This window comes from Artemia sp. Qi Xiang Cuo, chromosome 12 (genome assembly GCF_049724085.1).
Source record: "Artemia sp. Qi Xiang Cuo chromosome 12, ASM4972408v1, whole genome shotgun sequence".
Taxonomy (NCBI): Eukaryota; Metazoa; Arthropoda; class Branchiopoda; order Anostraca; family Artemiidae; genus Artemia; species Artemia sp. Qi Xiang Cuo.
This window is the reverse complement of record NC_142805.1, coordinates 3,011,986-3,039,651: the sequence shown is the minus strand read 5'-3', so window position 1 is coordinate 3,039,651 and position 27,666 is coordinate 3,011,986. Positions and strand designations below refer to the sequence as shown.

General features: G+C 35.4%; 1 protein-coding gene across 1 annotated transcript in view; it reads left to right on the top strand.

The window, feature by feature from the left end:
• Positions 1-27,666, top strand: part of Rbp (RIMS binding protein) — a 439,820-nt gene that overhangs the window by 55,399 nt on the left and 356,755 nt on the right. The window contains exon 3 of the mRNA XM_089098234.1: positions 24,975-25,157. Within this exon, the coding sequence (XP_088954360.1) occupies positions 24,975-25,157 (183 nt within the window). The remainder of the gene's footprint in view (positions 1-24,974; positions 25,158-27,666) is intronic.

The window sequence follows — 27,666 nt, the reverse complement described above, 5'->3', positions numbered from 1 at the left end:
ATTTTTTCTGGAGGGGGGGCTAGAGGAGGGGGTTACTCTGGAGAATATTTCCTTGGAGGATGTTTCTTTGGGGTAAGGGAAATTTCTATGAAGGGGGCCTGGATTTCCAAGCATTATTTAAAAAACGATCAGAAATTAAATAAAAAAAAAACAAGTTTTTTCAACTGAAATGTAAGAAGGAATATTAGAACTTAAAACGAACAGAAATTATAACTTATGTGAGGAGGTTCGCCCCCAAGTCAATACCTCACTCTTTACGCTACAGTTTTTTTTAGTGCTTTCAAAAGAGCTATCTATTCTAATTAAACGGCCTTTGTAATTCAGGGGTTTGTGAATCAAAATTTTTTTTAATTTTTAACTTAAAGAGCATGGCATTGACTAAGGGGAGACCCCCCTCATATACGTAATAACATATACGTAATAAAAAAAAAACAATAAAAAAACAAGCGATACGGCTCAATAGTAATCGAAACTTTTAAAAACGGAATTTTGATGTCAATAAATGTATCAAAAGAATGTGTTTATAATGCTGATTCTAAATATATAAATTTTATTAAGTTTAGTATTACTCATCAAAGGCTACGAGCCTGAGAAAATTTACTCGATTTTTTAAAGAGGGGGAAACATCCCCTACAAGTGAAAGAATTTTAATGAAAATCACACCGTCAGATTCAGCGTATCAGAAAACCCTATTACATAGGTTTCAAGCTCATATCTGCAAAAATCTGCAACTTTGTATTTTTTGCCAGAAGAAAAATATACGAATATAGAAGTTAGTTACGTAAGTTAATTTGTAAAGCCATCCATTTAGCAAAAGAAAAGTAAAAATTTTATGCAAATAAAAGCTGCATTAACTAAAAATGATCAGAAATTAAATAAAAAAACAAGTTTTTTTAACTGAAAGTAAGGAGCGACATTAAAAATTAAAACGAACAGAAATTATTCCGTATATGAAAGGGGCGGTTCCCTCCTCAACGCCTCGCTCTTTACGCTAAAGTTTGACTCTGTCTTACAACTTTATTTTTCAAAACCATAAAAAACTCGCTCTTTAGCGTAAAGAGCGAGGCGTTGAGGAGGGGACCGCACCTTTCATATATGGAATAATTTCTGTTCGTTTTAAGTTTTAATGTCGCTCCTTACTTTCAGTTTAAAAAACTTGTTTTTTTTATTTAATTCTAACCAAAGGCAATATGAGCCTCTTCTTGATACCATGAGCCAGGTCACAGCATGGCTACGTGACTGTCTTTTATATAATGATTCTCTTTGCTAATTGTCTTCTAGCTGCAGAAAATGTGAGCTTTTTTTTAATGACATCGCGTCACCATAGCTTCAATACAAGAACCCTGGGAAAAGTAAAAAATTTTCCTTGAAGTTGTGACATATTTAGATCGCTTTTGAGGTCAGAAATGTCAATTTGCCATCTTTAAGAAAAAAACTATGAAGCCAGTTTCAAGGCCAGGCCCCATGTTTTTGGCACGCAGAGGGCTTGTATATATTGTTTCTGACTGTAAGTAGCAACCTCAAAATGAATCACCTTTGTTTTTTACTTTTTCCTAGGGAAAATGGAGGGTTCCACAGGGAATATATTCTAAAGTTGAAGTGTTCGAATGACTTGACACTTTCATTTTTGACCTGTTTTGATTCTCAAAACCATTTAAAAACAAAAAACTAGATCTTTCTTAAGAATAAAAAAAAACTAGAAGGGCTAGCGCCCTTTTTAATAGTCAAAAGTGATTGGAGGAAAACTAACACTCCTGCCACTCCCACCATTCCCCAAAACATCCAATAAAAATTGTATGATAGCCATTTTGTTCAACGTAGTTGAAAAGTCCGAAAATTGTCTTTGAAGATGACACTCCCCCCACAACCCTCACAACCCAAGGGTTGTAAGTTATTCCCTTGGGGCATATAAGGTTTTATAGAAAGCGTTGTCGTAGAAACTTCAAAAAGGAGTCATTAGATAGGAAATTTAAAACGCTAGTGCCGTATTTAATAGTCGAAAGTGATTGGAGGAAAACTAACGCCCCTTTCAAGCCTACCATATCCCCAAACACATCCAACCCAAATTTTGACGTAGACATTTTGTTCAGGACTCATTAAATTGGGAATTGAGACAGCTAGTGCCCCTATTAATAGTCAAAAGCGATCGGAGGGTGAATCTTCCCCATACCCATCATTTTCCCAAACACGTATGATCAACTTTTTGATATAGCAATTTTATTGAACGTAATTGAAGGTTCCGGAAATTATATTTTTGAGTATGACAAACCCCAACAGCCCTCAGGGCTAAGGTTGTAAGTTATGCCCTGGGGCATATAATGTCATATGGAAAGTAGTGTCGTAAAACTAATAGAAATTTTGAGATGGCCATTTTATTCAAAATAGTCTAAATACCATATAACAAGGCTTTTGGGGTTGAAACAAACCCCAAAGATTAGGGGTAAGGGTTGTAAGTTAAGCCCAGGGAGTATTAAAGTTTTATATGGATGGGATGGTTGTTTAACTTCAGGAGAGGCTCAGTCTTTCTACCTGAAAAAGACTATGTCAATATAAAACAAACAGAAATTAATCAAAAAAAGTTTTTGCACAAAATAAGCTTTTCAAAAAAAAAGTAAAGACCTCCATTAAACCAAAAATGAAAAAAAGTAGAATCAAATAATCTACCAAGCGCACAACTACCACAAATCAGTATCAATAAATAAATGAAACCCAAAACAAACAGAAATTAAAATAAATCAATATCAAAATGAGCAGAATTAATCTGAGTAGGGTTCTAAACCCTATACTTTCTAAAAAGCCAGAATATAATTTGTACTTTACTGAAAAAAATTATTTTTTTAATGTTTTTACTTATAACTTTAAGAAAACAAAAATTAATTAGGATTTTAAGGAATAAATATCAGCATATGCATGTTAAACTGACAATGCACATTTTTTTCGGTAAATTCATCTGAATTTTTTATTTATTGGAAGGAGTGTTAGTTGCCTTCTAATCACTTTCGACTATTAAAAAAGGCACTAGCCACTCCGATTTCCTATCGAATGAACCGTTTTCAAAGTTTCTGTGACAATCCTTCGGTACGAAGTGCCCTGGTCTAAGACCGAGAAAAAAAAATAATAATACATTGTGCCAACATCGTTCTTTACTTAGGCAGCGCTACTGCGTTGTCTATGATTTTCGTAGATTCGTAGTTGAAAAGACCATTTTAAGTCTCATCGAGTGTGGTAAAACTTTGAGGTCTAGGTTACCTTGTTGTATATACCGTCGTAAAGTGTATATATCACTGTCATTAGTCTAAACCGTCCACACCCTCGTAAAATGTATATAACTCCGTCATAAAGTGCCATATGGCACCAAATATGGCAATGTTTGGTGCCATATCTAGATTAACTAAAACTTTGAAATTTTGTTGAATTTTAATACTTATATACATATTTTACCTTTTGGAAAGGCTGTGAAGAAGGAAAAGTTTATCATCGTAATCTCCATGTTGAAAACCCTGAGGTTTACAAAACAGTTGATAAGACAAAGGAATTGTATCTTTATGCTGATTCCAAACATATAAAATTCATTAAGTTGAATATCACAATCAAAACCTACGAATCTGAGAAAATTTGCCTGATTTTCCAAAAAAGGGGGGAAAACCCCTCCAAAAGGTCAGGTCATTTTAGTGAAAATCATCCCATCAGTTTACTATAAGAGAACCTTACTATAGAGGTTTCAATCTCTTATCTGCAAAAATACGATTTTTTATCAGCAGAAAATTTACAGTATATTTGATGGTTTTGTTTTTTACCAGGGGTGATTTTTACCAGTTTTTTTTTACCTAAGATCAAACCAATTGTCCTAGAGGATCAGGAGAGGCTCATTCCAATGGAAATCGAAAGTTTTCCTCGCTGTTTATGCTAAAGTTTGTTAGTACTTAAAAAAAGCTGCTTATTGTTCTAAATAAACGAACATGGTGTTTCAGGAGTCATTTTCAAGGAATTAGAAAATAATTCAGATTTTAGCGTAAAGAGTGAGGTGTTAAGGAAGAGCAACCCCATTCATATACGTAATAATTTCTGTTCGTCTTAAGTATTAATGTTGCTCCTTACTTTCAGGTGAAAAAACTTTTTATTTATTTAATCTTTAAATAGAAGCAATTTTCTTTTTTGCCAGTATTTTGGTTAAAAAAAAAGGAAAAAAAGCTCCATGTGTTCAAAGACTAGCAGGGAAGTATCTAGAGGGAAGAAAGGGTAAGTACCCCCCCCCCATATAGAAGGTCAAAAGTTGCAATAATTACAGGAGTGTAGGGGTGAAAATACTAATAGGAAGCCCAAGTTTTGTTGAATACCCATCTCTCCCTCAATTGTAAATTCGGTATCCAATTCTACTGAAAGGATGGCATTAAAATTGAGTTGGAACTTGGTAATTTGCAATTAATTCCCACACATATGAGTTAGATGGAAACTTGTTGAATCAAAACTGCCTTGCGTTAAGACACCCCCCCTCGAAGCAAAAGTGTTAAATTTTAGCGCTTAACATCTAAAATATGAAAACCTCAAATTCAGACCAATGGCTCAGAAATTTTTTGTCTAACATTGAGAATCTATGAACAGGTTTTTGTCTTTGCTGTTTTCGCGAGTGTATTTGACTTGACTTAGTTTCTTCTGCTCATTTGCACACTTGATGATACAATTTTTTGTTAACTTAACAAAATTTTGGTTTTAAATACATAAATGGCAAACAAAACCTTAGTTCTTTACGTTAATTTATTTGAAAGTAAATACGCAAGTTCTAAGGACATACACAACGACCAAAAAAAAAAAGCCACGAAAAGCCACTTGAATCAGTATATTTTTTTAAGCTCCTAAGCATATTTGAAGATAGCAACTATTACTTTTGCTTAAGAAAGATTTGTTTTAAGTGTATATACGACAAATAATCACCTTTGTTCTTCGCATGCAAGGATTTGAACGTAAATATCTAAATGTTGTTGATACAGACACCGGGTAAAATATTTTCGAGAATGGAATGGCCGATTTTTTTGGAGGAAAGCCAACGTCTGAGAAAGATATTATTCTACCAAAGTTGTATAAAACATGATGAATATTTTGCAGTTCTATCCATTTCAAGTTTTCTAGGGGAAGGATGTTTTTCCCCCTGTCCCCCGCTGAGTTTACCCTCCTTTCATATTTCTGTTTATGAACTTGCATTACAGAGCTTAAGCATGTGAAGGTGTTCACTCTAATCATTTAGTCTTTCGATTTATAAATGATATGATATTTATAATAGCGATTGAAATTTTTAATTAAGTAATAAAAAAAATACCTATATTAATAAAAGCCATAAATTTCGAGTTCATACCCGGAAACCTTTATCGATGGAACTAAAGAAAGAAAAACTTGATTAAACAGTCAAGAATATAACATAAACATATGGAAGAAATAATGGTATTTAAAAAAATCAAAAACCTAAAAAAAACTCAAATCTGTTAAAATAAATTTGTTTAACACTAGCTCTAAACAAAATTTGGCGTAAGGGCAAAACCATTACACAAATCCAGGTATTTTGGCGTGACATCGCGTAGATCCACAAGATTGAATATTATCTTGTTAGATGAAATTATCTTAAAACAACTAATTGTATCGCAAAAGAAAATATTAAGAAACTCTATAGAATCACTCCGAAACATTCAACTGTAGCTTGTGTATTAACGAAAAATGAAGAAGAAAGACAATCAGCGCCCTTAGGACTTATGACTCTTAAGAAAGAGAGCTTAGGACGAGTGGAGGATCTCAGGCTGCAGGGGTAGATTACTTTCGCGTATTTTTCACACTCATTCCTATGAAGTTCTCAAGCAAAACAAGGGCATGAAAGTCCATGCTACGAATCTGTAAAAAAAAGAAACAAATTGTAGCCTCCTCAGGAAACCCCGAATCTTAGGACTGAATTCCCACTCTTCCCAGCTTGGACGATTGTATCAGTTTTGAATTTATAAATGTTAACGCCTTAGGTATTTAGAGACCATTGATTCAGTCGTCACAGCAGAATTGTATTTCCTTGTGTGGTTAAATAATTTACCTTTAATGGCCGAAAGAATTCCGCTTTCCGAAGTGATAATAAGTCGAATAGTGATAATCGAATATAATAAGTCAATAATAATATAATATATCGATAATATAATATAATAATATAATATAATCGATAATAAGTCGAAGTGATAATCATTGAATATGATATTCACTCCATGCATATGATGCATATGACTTTATTTATTATTTCTTACTTTATTTAACATAATTAACAAAAATATAAACTATTAGAGGTATAAATCACTACGCTAGGGAAAAGTTTAATTTTATATAAAGTATGAATTTTGTAATTGGAATGTTTAGTTTTATTTCTGTAGTTTGGGTGAAAATCGAATTCATAATCAAAAGAAAAGAAACACCAAGTACCGAAAAATTGCAATACGTTGGAAAGCGACAATGCGTAAAGCAGTTTCATCACGAAGGACAAAATTTGGAAACACTGTGTTTCCAAATTTCTAAATTTGGAAGCACTGTGTTTCCAAATTTATAAATTTGGAAGCACTGTGTTGTGCAATGGAAAGTAGCTGAAAAGAAAATGAAAATCAATAAACCACATTGAATATCAGTTACCTCTATTATAGAAACATATGCAATACTTGGTCTCGAGGGGAGGGTATGAGGGCTTGGAAAACAATGGTACATTATGCTGAAAATATAAAACATTATCAACTAGATATTTTGGAGGGGGCAAGCCCCCTCAAAACTGTTTAAGGCACAACTTAAAAGCCCATATATCGATGAATTTTCCAAATAGTATACGAAAGGCTTGACAGATCTTAGGTGGAAAGAGTTGAACAATTACTTTCTATGAGTCCTTGAGTTCTTTGAGTCCTTGTTTGGGCTCAAAGAACGAAGGGAGGAACGGAGCGATTTATTTGAGCACAGATTTAGAGAAAACACAGAAATAGGGGAATTAAATGAAAAGCATAAATAACAAAAAATAAATCACGATGTTCCTGAGGGGCGTCTGAAAAATGGTAGCCACCCCCCCCCTGTCACAACCACCCACCTCCCAGTCTTTACATGCCTGATAGAAGTGACTAAGATAAAGTGTCACTTATCTTCCCTTCATGGTGGGAAAAGGGAAGAGGGGATCTCAGTAATTTAAGGACACTTTGAATTGACGTAAACATAATTTGAGAACCTCTTGTTTTAATTTATTTTGGCACACTGTAATAGAGGACCCTCGGCCATATATTTAGTTTACGAAATTGATTAGGTGGGGACTGGGGGACTCTGAAAAATCTGTCTAAGGGCCAAAGGCCACAAATATGATTTTCCAGAAGAATTGTTTAAAGATAATTTAGGTAGGCCACTCTTTAACTACTACTACTACTACTAACAACTCACCGCAGCACCAAGCCACCTGAGGCCAACACAGCTTCGTACGCTCCTCCTCCATCACATGGATTATTAAACATGGAGCTGTAGGTCAACGAATAATGTGGTTCGATCTCGCTTTCTAGGCTATAATGGTCGAAGGGCTGAGATGAAAAGGCCATGTTTTAAGGATGGAAGATGAGATGTTGCCAAAGAAATTGCTTTTTTGCCATCCATATGGGATCAAGCGAAAAGTAGGTTATCTTTGAACGGGTGGGAATAGGTCATAAGAAAGGATTAAAGAAAAAAAAACAAGCAAGTTTTTTCAACTAAAAGTAAGGAGCAACATTAAAACTTGAACTGAAATTATTACGTATATGAGGGGGCTTGCCCCCTCATTAACACCTCTCTCTTCCCACTAAAGTTTTTCGGCACTTTAAAAAGTCACTTGTTCTTCCAAGTAAACGGCCCTTGTGTTTCAGGAGTCGCTTTTAAAGAATTGGGACAAAAATGAAATTTTAGCGTAAAGAGCGAGGTGTTAAGAAGGGGGCAGCCCCCCTCACGTACGTAATCATTTCTCTTCGTTTTAAGTTTTAATGTTGCTCCTTACTTTCAGTTCAAAAGTCTCGTTTTTATTTATTTAATTTCTGATCGTTTTTTAAATAACGCCAAAATATCTGGCTCCATTTCCACGGAAAAATCCCCCTCCCCACGGAAATATCCTCTGGACAATTTAATCCTGGCGAAAATTTACCCCGGACAATTACCCTTAACATTTCCAGACGTAAAATTGAATCGGTAAAGAGAAAGCAAGACATATAAAGAAATTTCGTATGGGAATTCTGGCAGATTCCCCCAGTGTAAAATTGCCCCTGAAAACTTCATCCCCCGGAAACTTTCCTCTCCATGGAAAATTCTCCCCGTGCAAAATCTCCCCAGCAGAAAATTCGTCCTTCCCTCCCAACGGTAAATATGTATCCATACCTCCCAATTCCAAATACTGTACATAAACAATGGACAAATTTTAGAATTTAAAGACTCTTTCCCAGGGGCTCTGGGGGGTCATATTATCTCCATAGACATAGCTATTTGGCCTTTGAACTATTCTGAACAAAATGGCTATCTGAAAATTTTGATTGGACGAATTTTGGAAAAAAAAAGTTGCGCGGGAGGAGGCCTAGTTGCCCTCCAATTTTCTTATCACTTAAAAAAGGCACTAGAACTTTTCATTTCAATTAAAATTAGAAATCTCCCGACGTTCTAAGACCACTGGGTCGATGCGATCACCCCTGGAAAAAAAAAACTAATAAACACGCATCGGTGGTCTTTTTTCTTGGAAATTTACAAAATTCCATATTTTGTATATATGAGCTTGAAATCTCTACAGTCGGTTCTTTGACACGCTGATGGTATGATTTTCATTAAAATTCTATGACTTCTAGGGGGTTTTCCCCCTTTTTTCGAAAATCCAACAAATTTTCTCAGGCTCGTAGCTTTTGAGGGGTAAGACTAAACTTAATGAAACTTATATATTTGGAATTAGCATAACAAGCCAATTCTTTGTTATATCTATTGGTATCAAAATTCCGTTTGTTAGAGTTTTGGTTACTATTTAGCCGGGTCGCTCCTTACTTACAGTTCGTTACCATTGATTTCAAACTACTACAGGGTCCTGTAACTTGTTACTGATAGGTAATCATAATAGTTGTTGAATATGGAAATGTTAATATTAATCATACAGAAACGAAAAATAAACAACTTAATAGAAATCCTTTGAGATAGATTAAACTTGAATATCTATTGAATTTAATAGCCATGTCTAGAAGAACATTCAATTCTTGTTTTAAATTCCACTTTATTTACAATCAAACGGTTCGTGGAAAAGTTATTAAGTTTAATGTTACCCATCAAAAGTTACGAGCCTGAGAAAATGTGCTCAACTTTTGAAAATGGCGGAATACACCCCCAAAAAGTCAAGTAATCTTAACGAAAATCACACTATCAGATTCAGCGAATCAGAGAATCCTACTCTACAGAGTATCAAACTCCTATATGCAAAAATGTGGAATTTTGTATTTTTGCCAAAAGAAACATAAAGGATGTGTGTGTGTTTGTGTTTTTTTTTTCAGGGGTGATCGCATCGAACCAACGGTGCTAAAATATCGGGAAAAGGCGTATTCGTAATGAAATTAAAAGTTCTAGTGCCCTTTTTAAGTGACCAAATATATTGGACGGCAACAAGCTCCCTTTTTACCCAAAAGTGTTTTGATGAAAATTTTTACATAGCTATTTTGTTCAGCATAGTTTAAAGGTCCAATAACTATGCCCCTGGGGATGACAAGACCCCAGAGCCTCTAAGGAATTAGCTGTAAATTATGAAAATTTCTCATTGTTTACATATAGTGTTTGTTATTGGGATGAATGTAGACATTTCTTGGGAGAAGGAGGGGAATTTTCAGCAGGGAGGATTCTCCATGGGGAGAATTTTCAGTGGGGAAGGAAGTTTCCGAGGGTTCCAGAAATTCTAAAGGGAAGGAATTTTCCAGATTTCATATTTGGGACTCTTTTTGTTTGTCTTTGTTTCTATTTGTCGACTCAATTTTACAAGTAGAATTTTGCTCCGGGAGAATTACCCGTGGGAAATTTTTAGCGCGGTTAGAATTGTCTGGGGATTTTTCAATGGGGGGAGGATTTTCTGCGGGAGAAATTCTCCTTGTGGGAATCTTCCTTGGAAGAAATTCTTTATGGGGGAATTTCCCCGCGGTAGAAAATTTTCATGGGGAGTGGGGATTTCCGAGGAAAATCTCCATGGAGGGGGGATCTCCTGCTTGATTTGGAAAATGTCAGAAAATACATAAAACAAGTCTTTTTTCAAATGAAAATAGGCAACGGACAATTATCCGGGCGGAATTGCCAGAGGAAATTTTCCGGGGGAGTGATCAGAAATTGAATAAAATTTCTTTTTAATTAAGTTAAAAAAAATTAATTAAAGAGCAATATTAAAACTTAAAACGAAAAGGGACTACTCCGTACATGAGGGGGGCTGTTCTTTGCTCAATACTTCCCTTTTTACGCAAAACTTTGACTTTTTGTCCCAATTTTTTAACTGGAATAAACTGGGAATTGACTGCGCGTCTTTTTTTTTTTTTAACTGGGTTGTTTAACTGCAATAAAATATTTTTTTAAACAACTAAAAAACTTAAGCGTGAACTTCGAAGCATTGAAGAGGGGGGAAGCTCCCTTCATACACAGAATAATTTCTGTTCATTTTAAGTTTTAATGCTGCTCCTTGCTTTTAGTTGAAAAAACTTTTTTTTATATACTACCGAACTGTTTTAAGAAAAGTTTTGGGTTTCTTTCATTCATTTTTAGTTTATTTCTTTTCTGTTTTCAATTTTAAATTGTAACAGCTTATCCATTTTCAGTTTTCAATTGTAAAGCTTCTCTTTTCGATTCAGAGCCGTTCCCATGGGGAACCTTGGCAGTTCCTCGGGTCCCGTGGCCTAGGGGGCGCTACGGCTGGGCAATTGTTCGCTTTGGTCCAATTTTTCACTTTGATTCGACTTGTTTTGCTTATATTTGAGTTGCGAGGTGGGCACTGCAATTATTTTTTCCCCGAGCACCACGAACCCTAGGAACGGTGTTTTCGCTCGCAGAACTCTATAAATACCACGGTCTTAGACAAATATTTCACTAAGAATGATTGAAATGTCCAGAATATGTGGTTCAAGGAGAAGGTAGGCTACTACCCACGTATCCCTAAGGGCAAGGGCTAAAATCATACATGTGGCCATTTATTCTCTGTTCTTCTTTTAAACTTAAGTCGGTTTACAATGATCCAGTTGAGTTCCAGCTATGTTTATGTGTTTCTAAAATTCTTTTTTCTCGCTTAGTTAGTTTTTGTGTAATTAGGACCAAGAAAGTATCCAGGGGGCTAAGAGGTTTGAACCTCCCCCCCCCAAAAAAAAAAAATTGGTCTGACTCGTGAAAACATAACAAAAATGCATATAAGAAAGTTTTGGTTCAATTTTTTAAGTTTTTTACTTTACGCCAATCCTTGCCAGAATTCTCTTTGATCATTTTCGAATAAAAATCAGAGGATAAATAAAAGTACCAAAACCGGTCAAGAAATATGCCTCACATCAACACTTTTTTTTTGCAAATCAGTGAAAGTGAAAAAGCAGGACTTTGGTTTCATGGAGGATGAGAAGCGTGCAAAATGACCGCATTGGTAGTCAAGCATTTCCAAGAGTACCACAGTTTTTCTTTGATTTGCGGTCTCAATAGTAGGATGTCAGACTTATTAGGATCTTATTTGCACATACTATTCATGTTACTCTTAAATCACCCCTATTACACTATTCGTTTATTCTTCTGAAAAACAGAGACAAGTTTAAAGAGCATCGTACATGAGATTGTACAGAAGCAACGCTCTAGAACATTGTAAATAGGCAACGCTCAAGAACATTGTACATAGGCAACGCTCTAGCGCTGCTTCTTGTAAAGAGCCATATCCCTGCCATGTATGTACTATCTTTATAAGTGAGCATTAATTGTGTATGTATGTATTTATGTATGTATGTATTTATTTTTTCTCGGAACTGCTTGATATTTATTCGGGAAAACTGCCTAAAAAACGATCTAGATAGGTGTGAAGTTTGTGAAAATTTTTTTAGAACCTTAATTTTGCAAAAAAATATTTATGTAAGTAGCTTCATTTTTATATACATCAGTATTGCAATGATGTTGTCGCACTTATCATACTTATGTGGAAAAATTGAAGATTATCATGCATGGACAAGCTTACATTAAATGATTTAAAGAGCCAAAAACTGGTAATTACAAAAATATGTACATATATTTTGACAAAGTATTACAGCAATTCAAAAACCTTAAAAAAGAAAATCGTAGATTTCAATCATAGTAGTAAACGTTGTTAGAAATCGGACTTGCTTGAATAATCAAATATTTTTGAAAAGGCAGCAGTATGAAAAGACAGTAAATTGCTTAAAAAGCAAAAAACTGGTGATTGCAAAAATATTTGTATACGTTTTAACAATGGATTACAACAATTGAATAAATTTAAAAAAGAAAACCGAAAGTTTGAAGCTTAGTACACAAGCGGTGTTACAAATCAGACTGGCTTCAATAATCAAATAGGCTACCTTTGAAAAGACATCAGTATGAAAAGACATATCAGTATGAAAAACTTGTCTAGAAATAGACCCAAAAAACGAAAATTTATAAGTGTTATAAATAATAATTTGTTAGAAGAAAAGAAGTTTTTGCCCCACCACCCGAACAATTAACAAATCTACAACTTGGACCATCATGTAAAACAAGACCAATAAGGGAAGCTAAAGCAAAGGGCATTGGCAAATTGCCTCAAGTAATGAAAATGCAAATTTAATAAGAAAGAAAAATGGGGTTAGAAGATAAGCGACAGCGAGAATCAAATCGTGTCAAAATTGAAAATGATAGCAATGAGAATTAAAATGAGGATTTTTTGGAACCACCTGAACTATAAAACGTAATAAGACCAAGAGAACCCCCCGAAAAAATTAAATTCACAACGGGCGAAAATCAGCAACATGGTCTATCAAATGAGACAATACCCAAAAACGAAAATTTACAAGTATTGTAAATGATAATTTGTAGGAAAAAAAGAAGTTTTTGTCCCACCACCGGAACCATTAAAAAGTCTACAACCGGAACTGTCATTTAAAACTAGACCAAAAATGGCAGCTAAAGCAAAGTGCATTGGCAAATTGTCTGAAGTAGTGAAAATCCAAAATGAAGAAAATTGAAATATGGGGTTAGAAGATAAGTGACAGTGGACTCGAAACGCGCCAAAATTGAAAAAGATAGTTTTGATAATTGGGTCTGGGATTTTGACATGGATAAAGTCATCAATGCTTACCATGCCTTTAAAAAAAAGAGTTTCAATTTCTGCTCGTTTTATGCCTGTATATATGACTTTTTACTTCTCTTTGACAACTTCTTTTTGAAAATATTTTTTTCTTAATTAATTACAGGTAAAACAGAACGTATATGCTCGTGGGTACAAAAAATAATGATTGTGTATGTTTAGTTGCATTCTCTTTTGACTTGCAAGTGCTTCTTTAGACGACTTTCCTCTCAAAGATTTATCTACAGCGTCTCTTAGTCTAGTAGATGTCATCATGCTAAAAAAAAATGCCTATAACGGGAATCAAGCTAATATTTCTGCAATTACCCTGCTCGCTCTTATCAGCTTTTCTTATGAAAGGGGTTTAATTAAAGTTTTTCATAAACCACTTCTTCTACTTCTTCTTTTACGAAAATTGTATTCATTATCTTCAGCAATTTATCTCTGATTTCGCCACCACCATTTCAAACACCAAACCATCAACACCTAACTCCTTTTTATGTTTTAACCCTTTTAATACTCTCTTAACTTCTACTCGTCAGTAAATATTCCTTCTATTCCAAATTTATGAACATTTTTCATTCTTTTCTATAAGATTTTGAACAAACTTATCATGTCTTAACAGATTCTCAAAATTTGCTGCCCATCTCTCTTTAACACTTTTTTTTATCACTAATTGAGGTCCCGTTCCAAACTTTAACTGGGATAAGTCCAAAATGTCTGCTTCCTTTCAATTTTTCAACATTTCAATACAATATATTGCTATTGTGCCATCTGGCTGCATTGGCAATTTAATTTATTTTCTCCTTTTCACATCTCTATGCTTTTTCTACTTTCCTTATTTTCTTCTTATTTTCATATATTACTTGAAGCCTTTTTTACAAACCCTTTCTCTTTTTTCCCAATCTTAGAGTGTTTTTGCCAATAACTTAGAAAAATGCGTATCTAAATTTCCTCCCTATGGCATCTTCTACTCGTTCGTAAGCTATTCCTATAATTATTCTATTAATCTTTGACATTGTCAAATTCTGTTCTCCCCAGTTTCATGTCCAAGTGTCCATGGATACAGAACACCTCTTATTTCCTCTGGAAGACTGCAATAGGCTTTTTTTTTATAAAGGGGTAGTTATAAAAAAAATAATAAAAAAGTTTCAATCGTTTTCACAAAAAAGAAGCCTTCTTTCAAATTTTATATTTTCTTACATTTCTAGTGATTTTATTTTTGACCTGATGGAAACCCTGATTCTTAAACTTAGTGTTTCTCTGAATCATTTGTGGAAAATTGGAATTCTAAGGAGGCATTTATTTAGCAGAAAAAACACATACTAATAACAGGAAAACCAAGGCATGATGCAGAAAAATCGCACCTACCTTTACCCTATCTTATTAATTTATATTAAATATTTATTAATCGCTCACCCAGAAATTCCAATTTGTTGTTGTTTGACTTTTCGGTAGCGTAACATAAACAGGCGTAACCTACAATTCAAAGCAAAGCTAAAGTCGACTTTGTGTTGCCTAACTTAATTTTCCTCCGTAGGGTTACATAATTTAGTGGAATGTCTTAAGTTATTCTAGTTTGGAAGATTCTACCGAGTAGTGTGAACGGACCATTATTCTTTTGTCCAATTTAATAGGTAAAGTTTAGCAATTTAATAGGTAGCGTTAAAGTCCTGTTGAATAGGAAAATGATTGCCTTCTCGTCCACGACTTCTCATGTAAAGGAACTTAGCTTTAAAGACAATGCAGATGGTTCAATCAAAACTAGACTGACTTGTAAAGATTGAAAGAAAGGGTTCAGTTAATTTCTATGTGGCTAACCAACGGTAAAAGTGTCTTTTCCTTCTTTTTTGGCAACTGTTGGCCTCCAAGTAATAGGCAAAATTCTGATAATTAGTAGTAACAATAGTATTCGTTTGAAAAAATTGACATTGTGACATAGTTTAAAAAGAATGGTTATGTATGTCATTATAGAGCTAAATAAGAGTATTTGTCAAACGGTTTGTGGGAACGAACTTTAAGTAAGGAGCAGTTCAGCCCAATAGTAACCGAAACTCTAAAAAAAGAAATTTTGATAACAATTAATACATCAAAATCATTGAGTTTTTATGTTGATTAATTAAATAAAAACTTTCTTTCAAAGAAAAGTAAAGAACTTCATTGAACAAAAAATGAGCAAAAATAAAATCAAATAATCTACCAAGCGTGAAACTGCCACAAATCGATAAACAAATGAAACCCAAAACGAAAAGAAAGTAAAACAAATAACCGAGTCAGACTCAAAACGAGCAGAAGTTAATATAAGTTGGGCTCAAAACCCCTATGCCTTACCAAGGAAAATAAACGAATGAATAAAAAATAAATGAAAGTGAAGTTTAAGTTTAAAATACATATATTGATATTTAGCAATAAAAATGTTAATATTATTTGATTTATTAAAGTTATAAAAGTAAAAAGATTTGTATTTCTTTTAGTAAAGTGCAAATTATGTTCTGGCCTTGGGAAGGCATAGAGGTTTTGAGCGTAACTTATATTAATTTCTGCTCGTTTTCAGTTTGACTCGGTTATTTATAGTAATTTCTGTTCGTTTTGGGTTTCATTTATTTATCGGTGCTGATTTGTGGCAGTTTCACACTTGGTAGATTATTTGATTTTATTTTTGCTCATTTTTGTTTAATGGAGTTCTTTGCTTTCCTTTGAAAAACTTATTTTGTGGAAAAAGTTTTTTTAATTAATTTCTGCACGTTTTATATTCACACAGTCTTTCAGGGAAAAAGAAAACAATACTTTAAATATTTTCGGTTTTTTCAGACCCTATAGTTTGGCCTGCTATTTGTATACTGGAGAAAAATTTTCAGCGATTTTTAACAACATACACCCTTTTTAACACCCTTTTTAACAACATACACAACATACACTCGTATACCCACATCGATCTATACTATAAAAATTTCAAGCCTTCCAATCACTTTCGACTATTAAAAAGAGCACTAGGCCTTTCGATTTCTAATCGAATGAGCCTTTTTGGAGTTTCTACGACAACGCTTTCTGTAAACACCTTATATGCCCCCAGGCATACATTACAACCCTTGCCCTGAGGGCTGTGGGAGTGGTTTTCATCTTCAAAGACCTAATTTCCAGAACTTTCAACTACGTTGAACAAAATGGCTATCTAAAAATTTTGATTGGATGTGTTTGGGAAAATGGTGGGCGTGAGAAGGGCATTAGTCGCTCTCCAATCACTTTCAATTATTAAAAAAAGGCACTGGCCCTTTCAATTTCCAATCAAATGAGCCCTTTTGTAGTTTCTATGACAACGCTTTCAATGAAAACCTTATATGCCCCCAGGGAATAACTTACAACGCTTGCCCTAAAGGCTGGGGGGTTGTCATCCTCAAAGACCTAATTTCCAGAGCTTTGTACTACGTTGAACAAAATGGCTATCTAAAACCTTATAAAAACCTTATATTACCCCAGGGCATAACTTGCAACCTTTGCCCTGGGGGTTCTGGGGGGTTTGTCATCCTTAAATGCATAATTTCCAGAACTTTCAACTTACATGAACAAAACGTATATCTCTAAACTTTGATTTAATGTGTTTGGGGAAATGGTGGACGAGAGAGGGCCTCCTCTCACTCTCACTTTCTCTCCTCTCACTTTCGACTATTAAAAAGGTCAATTTCAATTTCCAATTAAATGAGCCCTTTTTGAAATTTCTAAAACAACTTTCTATATAAACCTTATACGTCCCCCGGGGCATAACTTACAACCCTTGCACTGAGGGATCTGAGGGGGTTATCATCCTAAAAGACCTAATTTCCAGAACTTTTGACTACGTTGAACAAAATGGATATCTAAACATGTTTATTGGATGTGTTTCGGGAAATGGTGGATGTGAGAGGGGGTTAGTTGCCCTTCAATCACTTTCAACTATTAAAAGGGCACTAGCCCTTTCAATTTCTAATTGAACGAACCCTTTTTGAAGTTTTTACATCATCGATTTCTATAAAAACCTTACATACCCCCAGGGCATAGCTTACAACCCTTGCCCAAAGAGCTGTGTGGGGGGAGGGGAGGGGTTTTCATTCTTAAAGACCTAATTTCCAAAAATTTCAACTACGTTGAATAAAATGGATATCTAAAAATTTTGATTGGATGTGTTTGGGGAAAAAGTGAGCTTGAGAGGGGGGCTAGTTGCCTTCAAATAATTTTCGAATATTAAAAAGGGCACTAGCCCTTTGAATTTCCTATTGGAAGAGCTCTTCTTCAAGTCTCTTCGACAAAGATTTCAATAAAAACTTGTACGCCCCAGGGTATAACTTATAACCCTTGCCCTGAAGACTGTGGGGGGAGTCTCCTGATCAAAGGTATAATTTCCTGAACTTTGAACTACGTGAAACAAAATGGCTATTTCAAAAGTTTGATAGGATGTGTTTGGGGAAACGGTGGGCGTGGAAGGGGTGTTAGTTTCCTTCCAATCAGTTTCGACTATTAAAAAGGGCACTAGCCCTTTGAATTTCCAATCGAATTAGCCTTTTTGAAGTTTCTACGACAATACTTTCTATAAAAACCTTAAAGGGCATAACTTACAACCCTTGCCCTGTAGGCTGTGGGGGAGTGTCCTCCTCAAAAATATATTTTCTATCTGGAAATCAACTACGCTGAACAAAATGGCTATCTCAAAATTTTGATTTGATGTGTTTCGGCAAATGGTGGGTGTGGAAGGGGAATTAGTTTCCTTCCAATCACTTTCGACTATTAAATATGGCACAAGCCACTCCAATTTAATATTCAATTAGCCCTTTTCGAAGTTTCTTTGATAACTTCTTCGATACGAAGTGCCCTGGTCTAAAGGAAAAACAATAATAAATGATACATTGTACCAATATCGTTCTTATATGGCCCCAGGGTATAACTTAATACCCTTGCCTTGCTTGTTGTGGGAGAGTGGCGTCATCAAAAACGTATTTTCTATCTGTAAAGCAACTACGATGAACAAAATGGCTATATCGTGATTGGATGTGTTTGGGGAAATTGTAGGTGTGGAAGGGGTGTTAGCTGACTTCCAATCACTTTCGACTATTGAAAAGGGCATAAGCCACTCCAATTTCCAATCGAATGAGCCCTTTTCGAAGTTCCTACGACAACTCCTTCGACATGAAGTGCCTGGTATGGAAAAAAAAAAAAAAAAATCATACATTGGGCCAACATCGGGGTGTGGGGGGTAAAGCATTGCATATATTAAATACGTAACCATTGCATATATTAATTAAAAAGGGCCCTTTTCAAGTTTCTACGACAGAGATTTCAATAAAAACCTTATATACCCCCAGGGCATAACTTATAACCCTTGCCCTGAAGACTGTGGAGGGGGGGGGGGAGAGGGTCCTGCTCAAAGCTATAATTTCCTGAACTTTAAACTGCGTGAAACAAAATGGCTGTCTCAAAATTTTGATTGGATGTGTTTGGGGAAATGGTGGGCGTGGAAAAGGTGTTAGTTGCCCTCCAATCACTTTCGACTATTAAAAATGGCACTAGCCCTTTCAATTTCCAATCGAATGAGCCCTTTTTGAAGTTTCTACGACAACGCGTTTTATAAACTCTTTGGGGGCATGGAAGGGTTGTTAGTTGCCTTTCACTCACTTTCGACTATTAAAAAGAGGGGTAGCCATTTCAATTCCAATCGAATGAGCCCTTATTGAAGTTTCTACGACAACACGTTCTATAAAAACCTTATATGCCCCCAGGGCATAACTTACCACGTTGCCCTGAGGGCTGTGGGTTGAGTGGCCTCCTCAAAACATAATTTTTATCTCGAAATCAACTACACTGAACAAAATGGCAATCTAAAAATTTCGATTGGATGTAATTGGGGGAAAGGTGGGCGTGATAGGGGGGTTAGTTGCCATCAAATCACTTTCGAATAATAAGAAGGGCACTAGACCTTTGAATTTCGAATCGAATGAGCCCTTTTTCAGGTTTCTACGACACAGATTTCAATAATACTTAGATACACCCAGGGATAACTTATAACCCGTGCCCTGAAGACTGTGGGGGGAGTGTCCTGCTCAAAGGTACAATTTCCTGAACTTTAAACTGCGTGAAAAAATGGCTGTCTCAAAATTTTGATTGGATGTGTTTGGGGAAATGGTGGGAGTGGAAGGGGTGTTAGTTGCCTTCCATTCACTTTCGACTATTAAAAATGGCACTAGCCCTTTCAATTTCCAATCGAATGAGCCCTTTTTGAAGTTTCTACGACAACGCGTTTTATAAACCTTATATGCCCCCAAGGCATAACTTACAACCCTTGCCCTGAGGGCTGTGGGGGGGGGGGGTTGTCATCCTTAAAGATATGATTTCCAGAACTTAAAACTACGTTGAATAAAGTCGCTATCTCAAAATTTTGATTGGATGTGTTTGGGAAAAGATGGGCGTGAGAAGGCGGTTAGTTGCCCTCCAATCACTTTCGACTTTTAAAAAGGGCAATAGCCCTTTGAATTTCCAATTGAATGAGCCTTTTTTGAAGTTTTTACGACAAGGCCTTCTATAAAAAAAAAACTTATATGCCCCCAGGGCATAACTTACAACCCTTGCCCTGTAGGCTCTGGGGGAGTGTCCTCCTCAAAAACATAATTTCTATCTGGAAATCAACTACGCTGAACAAAATAGCTATCTCAAAATTTTTATTGGAGGTGTTTCGGGAAATGGTGGGCGTGGAAGGAGTGTTAGTGCCTTCCAATAACTTTCGACTATTAAAAAGGGCACAAATCACTCCAATTTCTAATTGAATGAGCCCTTTTCGAAGTTTCTATGACAATTTCTTCGATATGAAGTGTCCTGCTCTAAAGGAAAAAAATAATAAATAATACATTGTGCCAAAATCGTTCTTGTATGCCCCCCAGGGCATAACTTAAAACCCTTGCCCTGAGGGTTGTGGGGGAGTGTCCTCTTCAAAAACATATTTTCTACCTGGAAATGAACTACGCTGAAAACATTGGCTATCTGAAAATTTTGTTTGGATGTTTTTGGGGGAATGATGGACGTGGGGGGGGGGGGCTAGTTTACCTCCAATTAATTTTGAATATTAATAAGGGCACTAACCACTCGAATTTCCAATCGAATGAGCCCTTTTCGAAGTTTCTACGAGAACTCCTTCGATACGAAGTGCCCTGGTATGGAGAAAAAAAAAATAATACATCGTGCCAACATCGTTCTTTACTTAGGCAGCGCGATTGCGCTGCCTGTGATTCCATATGCATGACATTCATTAAGTTTATTGTTACGCATCAAAAGCTACGAGCCCAAGAGAGTTTGTCTAATTTTTGAAAAAGAAGGGAAACACACCCAAAAATTCAAGGCATCTTAATGAAAATTAATCCACCAGATTCAGCATATAAGAGATCCATACAGTAAAAGTTCCACATCCCATGCTCCACTCTACAAAAGTGTGGAATTTTGTATTTTTCGCCAGAAGAAAGATCACGAATCCGTGTTATTTGCTGTTGTTTTTTTCCAGGGGTGATCTTATCGAACTAATGGCCCTAAAAGTTAGAAAGAGGGTACATTCGGCCGTAAATGAAAAGTTCTAGTGCTCTGTTTGAGTTACCAAAAACATGGGAGGGCAAGTAGCCCCCCCCACCGGCCCCTTTTCCCCCGGAAACATCTGATCAAAATTTTGAAATAGCATTTTTGTTCAGCCTAGTTGAAAAGTTCAATAACTATACCTCTGGGGATGACATGAGTAGAGCCACTGGGTAAAGGGCTGTAAATTATGGAATTTGGCCATTAGTTATAACATTTGTTATTGGGGTTATAGAATTTTTTACGAGAATTTTTAGTGGAGGGAATTTTCTACAGGGGGACTTTCCATAGGAAGAATTTTACGTGAAGAGGAAAGCTTCCAGTGGTAATTTTTCAGGGGAAATTTTACACGAGGGGAATTTTTCGGAATTTACGTACGCAATTCTTTTTATTTGTCTTACTTCGTCTTCGGCTGCTCTCTTTTAAATGTTATGAAACTATTTGGAGGGAATTGTCCTGGTTAAATTCAAAGAGGGGATGGAATAGTTCGGGGGATTTTTCTGTTGGGATGGGGATAAATTCTCCGCAGGAGAAATATCCGTAGGGGATTTTCCATGGGATTAGTTTTTCCAATGGGGGGGGGCATTTTCCGTGGACAATTTTCCATATAGAGGGGTTTCCAGCACGATAAAAAAAAGGCTCAGGAAAGATATTTAAAAAAAAAGTTTTTAGCACATAAAAATAAGGAGAATTTACGGGGGGGGGGGGGGAATAATACGGGACAGATTTTCTGGGGGTCATTTTTAGCTACCTGGGAATTGTCCATTGTGTTTTTACGCGGGAGGAATTTTCCATTGGGGAACTTTCCACGGAAGAAATTTTTCGAAGAGGGGGGATTTTCGAGTGGAGATTTTCCACGGAGGGGTAGGTTGATTTCTCAGCATGATTTGAAAAGCGATCAGAAATTCAGTAAAATAGTTTTTTTTTCAACTGAGAGTTAGTGAAAACGTCAAAAGTAAAACGAACAGAAATTATTCCGTATATGAGGGGAGGGGGGGGGGTGCTCTCTCCTCAGTCACTCGCTCTTTACACTCACGTTTAAATTTTCGCCTCAATTCTTTTAGACCGATCTCCGAAACACAAGGACCGTTTAATTGGAATAAGAAGTATTTTTTAAAGCACTAAAAAACTCCAGTATAACAAGTGAAGGATTGAGGAGGGGGCAGACTCCCTCATATACCGAATAATTTCTGTTGGTTTTAAGTTTTAATATTGCTCTTTACCTTCAGTTGATAAAAAATAATATTTAGTTTTATTTATATAATAAAGAAACCGCTTAGGTGGCTCTAATTGGCGTTTTTTACTTCAACGCATAAAAACTGGATGTTATTACACAAGAGTAGTGCAATAAAATGTTCACTTTTTTACAATACTTTGAGATTGAAAGAGTTAATTGCGTTAAAAAATTTTATAAGTCAATTGGTAAATAAAACACGTGTAATTTATCAACTGACTAAATATATTAAACTCTAAATGCTTCTTGGGAAGAACTTTTCCGAACTTTGCCAGAAAGAGCGAGAGGCTGAGACTACTATAATGACATAATTCTTGCTTCATGAACTTCAGAACGTTTTGATTTATTGGATTTTCAGAGTCGTTTCTATTTTAACTATATCCCCCCTTTCCTTTTGCCTGGATATATATTATACCCAAAGTATACCCCAAAATATACCTAAGTATCCCCGACATTTAGATTATCCCCGTAAGTTTGCTAATTTCACTGTTTCCTTTTTCTTTTTATTGGCGTTCACCAACCATTGATGAGAAATAAGTATGAATAAAATTCAAATCTATTAGATTGGGAAATTAAAAATAGCCTATTTAAATTGGAAATAAATTGCATCCAGACCTAACTAAATCCAAGGAAAGAAGGGAAAAAATTAGAAGGGATCCTACAAAGATATTACATATTCTAAGAAATAACATGCTAATGGACCTGGACCAGGGGGGGGGGGAAACAAAAAAGTATATACCTTAAAAAAGAAAGAAAGAAATAAAAAGGAGAAGGGGAACGAGATCAAAAGCAAAAGTGGAAGAAACATTGGGCATTTTAGTTAAGACTGCATTTATGGCACTTCCCAACGTGATTTGAGCTTAAGATCCCTAATTTCTCAGCTTTGAAGCTTTGAATATTATATCTCCTACAAAAAAAAATCGCCTAACAAAAAAAATAAGGATAACAGGATAATAATAAGGATAATAATAATAATGATAATAAAAATAAGGATGACAAATAAGGATATGCCTAAGAAAAAAGACAACAAAAGAGTGAATGCAAAGCAAGAAGAAGCAGAGGGATGAGTCAGATAAGCTGCGATTCTTTTAAAACAGGCTCTTTTAAGCAGGGTTGCCAAATCATAAAAATGTACAAGGTAGAGCAAGGGTTTTTTTTAACGGATTTTTTTATACAAATTTTCTTATACGGATTTTTTAAGAATTTTTTTTATACAAAAACGTTATTTTTCTAAAAGTATTGAGGAGAAAGACACTTTGTAATTATTTTTTTTCAATGCAAATACCAAGAAAATATATTTATCAAATCTGAAAAGGCAATGAAATTTAAAGGGAAAATTTCCACTTCCCCTCAATTAGAGGCTCCCTAAGCTCTCTAATTCCTCAGTTTTGAAACTTGGCTTCTATGGGATGGTTCACTATTGTGGTCAGCATGATCTCGACCTGGTGAAAAATTTTGGTAAAATTCGTGTTTTATGCTTATTTGCATAAACTGGCTCTAATCCAAGAACGTTGACTTCAAATTAGAGGATGCAATTACCAAAGATATATGAAAAAAGCGAAATTTTGCTTGAAAGTGAAATTTATCCTTAAATAGCATATTTTAACAATTTGTTACGTTTTTTCGTGTTCTATTGTTATTCTAAGTCGGAATACTTATCGTGTCAAATTGATACTGACGATGTTCAACTTTATTAATTTCTATATCGTGCTTATTCGTGCTAGAAATGACCTTTGTGTACTTTTTTGACCTTTGTGTTAGGAATCACCTTTGTGTAATATTAATTCCTTTGGCAATTTTTGGCAAAAATTCTAAGGCAGAGCCCTATTTTTATTTATTTGGTAAAAAAAAGGTGAGATAAAAAAGTGACTTCAAGCAAAACCAACCAGTAGGTACTGGGAATTTCACCAAAGGGAGGGGATAGGTTAAATACAAACAACTTTTAAATGACCTGGTACAGTGAAATTTGAAATGAAATGAATGAAAATGAAATGAATTTTCAAACAACCTATATTTTTAAAACTATATTTTTCTTAAGAGGAAAGGAAAAACAACAACTTCCATTTTACTGAAAAGGAGCTCGATATAAAGTTTTTGGTAGCAGTCAAATTTGGTTGCGAAATAAAAAAAACGAAACGTAGATGAAAAACTGTAAAAAAAAATATCAAAAAATTGGAAACAAAACAACAGTTTGGGAAGCTGTAGCTTTCTTTTTAAGGAGTATTTGTATTTTAGAAACAGAAGACCTCTGACGTTTGAAGCATTACCGACAAAAAGCGCGGTCAGATTTAGCTATAAGCTTCACTTTTTCTTTTTGACAACACTGCAACACTGCCACAATTATAGCAACTTGACAACGCTGCCACAATTGTGGTAATGCTTAATAATTCTGGGAACTTTGCAACACTGCCACAGTTGTGGTAATGCTCCATTATTTTCAACAACTAAAAGATAAATTAAAGATATCCAGAGTTTTCAGGTATGAATAGACCTAAAATGAGTCCGAGGACATATACTTGCCCCCTGTCATAACTATATGCCAGGGGGCACATACTTATTTTATATAGTTGGTATTTAAAGAAATGTTCTGCCATTAACTGTAAAATGTGCATTCCATGTAGCTCTTCACCTTTCAGATGAAAATTTGGATCCATTCGAGGCAATGCGGTTTTTTCACTTTGCTTTACTCACCTTTTGTTATAGTGTTTTTCTTTTTTTGTTTTTTGTTATAATTTTGTTATATTTTACTTGGAGCACTTCAGTTCTTCATTATAAACGATTTAGATTTTCAGATACGTATAGGTGCAACTTTAAATCACTTTATCACATTAAAATTGAATTTTTTTTTTTCAGCGAATGGCCAACGAAAAAGTTGTGACAAAGCCCCAGAAGACTCTGCAAAATAAAGGACTAAAAAGAGAAAAATTCCGAAATGAGGTGATTAAATCTAAAGAGCTCTTAGAACTTGAAGATGTTGTCAGATTAGTAACTTTGGAACGGCAACAATTAGAAAAACAGCTTGCTTTGGCGGCAGAAGTGAGTTTTCTTGCTATCCATCTCTCTTTGCTTTTACTCCCCCTTCTCTCTCTCTTTCTCTTTTTATTCTCTCTCTCTTTCCCTGTCCCTCTCTTTGTCTCTCACTCTTAAGTGGCTTTTACGCTTCATGCGTAATTTTCTATACTAAGGGTTTAAGAGGCGCTGCGCGAAGTATAACTTTTCACACTTAAATGCGTTCTTTCACAGATATCTAACGTATGAACCCATAAAATCCTCATAGTCATCATTGGCAAACTATTTGAAAATTAGAAATGCTGTACATAGATTAATATTCTAGCTCTGATTAAGCATAAACCGTTTTCTAGAAAAATTACGAGAACCATTGAGGTTCTACAGCACAACGTGAAAGAGCTAATAGCATTTTGAGGCTTGGCGCATCTAAGTAGACAAGTTGATGTTTTTGAGCATATCAAATTTGCGACATTTGAGCGTTTTTTCGATAATTCATAAAGACATTTCTTGCACTAGACGGTCGGTCATCGTTGTAACGTCATCATGTAGCGCAAAAAAACTATATAGCCACGTGGATGGATTGGTGATCTAGTAATGTAAGAAAAATTATTGTGTGAACAGTTTCCCTTCTTTAATGACAAGTTGATGTTTTTGGGCATATCAAACTGTTTAAGGGCAGCATTTGAGCGTTTTTTTGATAACTCATAAAGGTGTTCCCGGCACGAGACAGTCGGCCATCGTTGTAACGTCATCTTGTAGCGAAAAAAAACTATATAGCCACGTGGATGGATTGGTGATCTAGTAATGTAAGAAAAAATATTGTGTGAACAGTTTTCCTTCTTTAATCACAAGTTGCTGTTTTTGGACATATCAAGCTGTTTAAGGGCAACATTTGAGCGTTTTTTAGATAACTCATAAAGGTGTTCCCGGCACGAGACAGTCGGCCATCGTTGTAACGTCATCGTGTAGCGTAAAAAAAACAAAATACACACGTGGATGGATTGGTGATCTAGTAATGAAAGAAAAAATATTGTGTGAACAGTTTCCCTTCTTTAATGACAAGTTGATGTTTTTGGGCATATCAAACTGATTAAGGGCAACATTTGAGCGTTTTTTAGATAACTCATAAAGGAGTTCCCGGCACTAGACAGCCGGCCATCGTTGTAACGTCATCCTGTAGCGCAAAAAAAATTATATAGCCACGTGGATGGATTGGTGATCTAGTAATGTAAGAAAACATATTGTGTGAACAGTTTTCCTTCTTTAATGACAAGTTGCTGTTTTTGGGCATATAGAGTTGTTTAAGGGCAACATTTGAGTGTTTTTTATATAACTCATAAAGGCGTTTCTGGCACTAGACGGTCGGTCATCGTTGTAACGTCATCGTGTGGCGGAAAAAAACTATATAGCCACGTGGATGGATTGGTGATCTAGTAATGTAAGAAAAAATATTGTGTGAACAGTTTCCCTCCTTTAATGACAAGTTGCTGTTTTTGGGCATATCAAGCTGTTTAAGGGCAACATTTGAGCGTTTTTTAGATAACTCATAAAGGTGTTCCCGGCACGAGACAGTCGGCCATCGTTGTAACGTCATCGTGTAGCGCAAAAAAAAACTATATAGCCACGTGGATGGATTGGTGATCTAGTAATGTAAGAAAAATATTGTGTGAACAGTTTCCCTTCTTTAATGACAAGTTGCTGTTTTTGGGCATATCAAGCGGTTTAAGGGCAACATTTGAGCGTTTTTTAGATAACTCATAAAGGGGTTCCCGGCAAAAGACAGACGGCCATCTTTGTAACGTCATCGTGTAGCGAAAAAAAAAAAACAATATAGCCACGTGGATGGATTGGTGATCTAGTAATGTAAGAAAAAATATTGTGTGAACAGTTTCCCTTCTTTAATGACAAGTTGATGTTTTTGGGCATATCAAACTGTTTAAGGGCAACATTTGAGCGTTTTTTAAATAACTCATAAAGGCGTTCCCGGCACAAGACAGCCGGCCATCGTTGTAACGCCATCGTGTAGCGCAAAAAAAACTATATAGCCACGTGGATGGATTGGTGATCTAGTAATGTAAGAAAAAATATTGTGTGAACAGTTTTCCTTCTTTAATGACAAGTTGCTGTTTTTGGGCATATCAAGCTGTTTAAGGGCAACATTTGAGCGTTTTTTCGATAACTCACAAGGGCGTTGCTGGCACTAGACGGTCGGTCATAGTTGTAACGCCATCATGTAGCGCAAAAAAACTATATACCCACGTGGATGGATTGGTGATCTAGTAATGTAAGAAAAAATATTGTGTGAACAGTTTTCCTTCTTTAATGACAAGTTGATGTTTTTGGGAATATCAAACTGTTTAAGGGCAACATTTGAGCGTTTTTTAGATAACTCATAAAGGCGTACCCGGCAAAAGACAGCCGGCCATCGTTGCAATGTCATCGTGTAGTGCAAAAAAAAAATATAGCCAATTGGATGGAATGGTGATCTAGTAATGTAAGAAAAAATATTGTGTGAACAGTTTTCCTTCTTTAATGA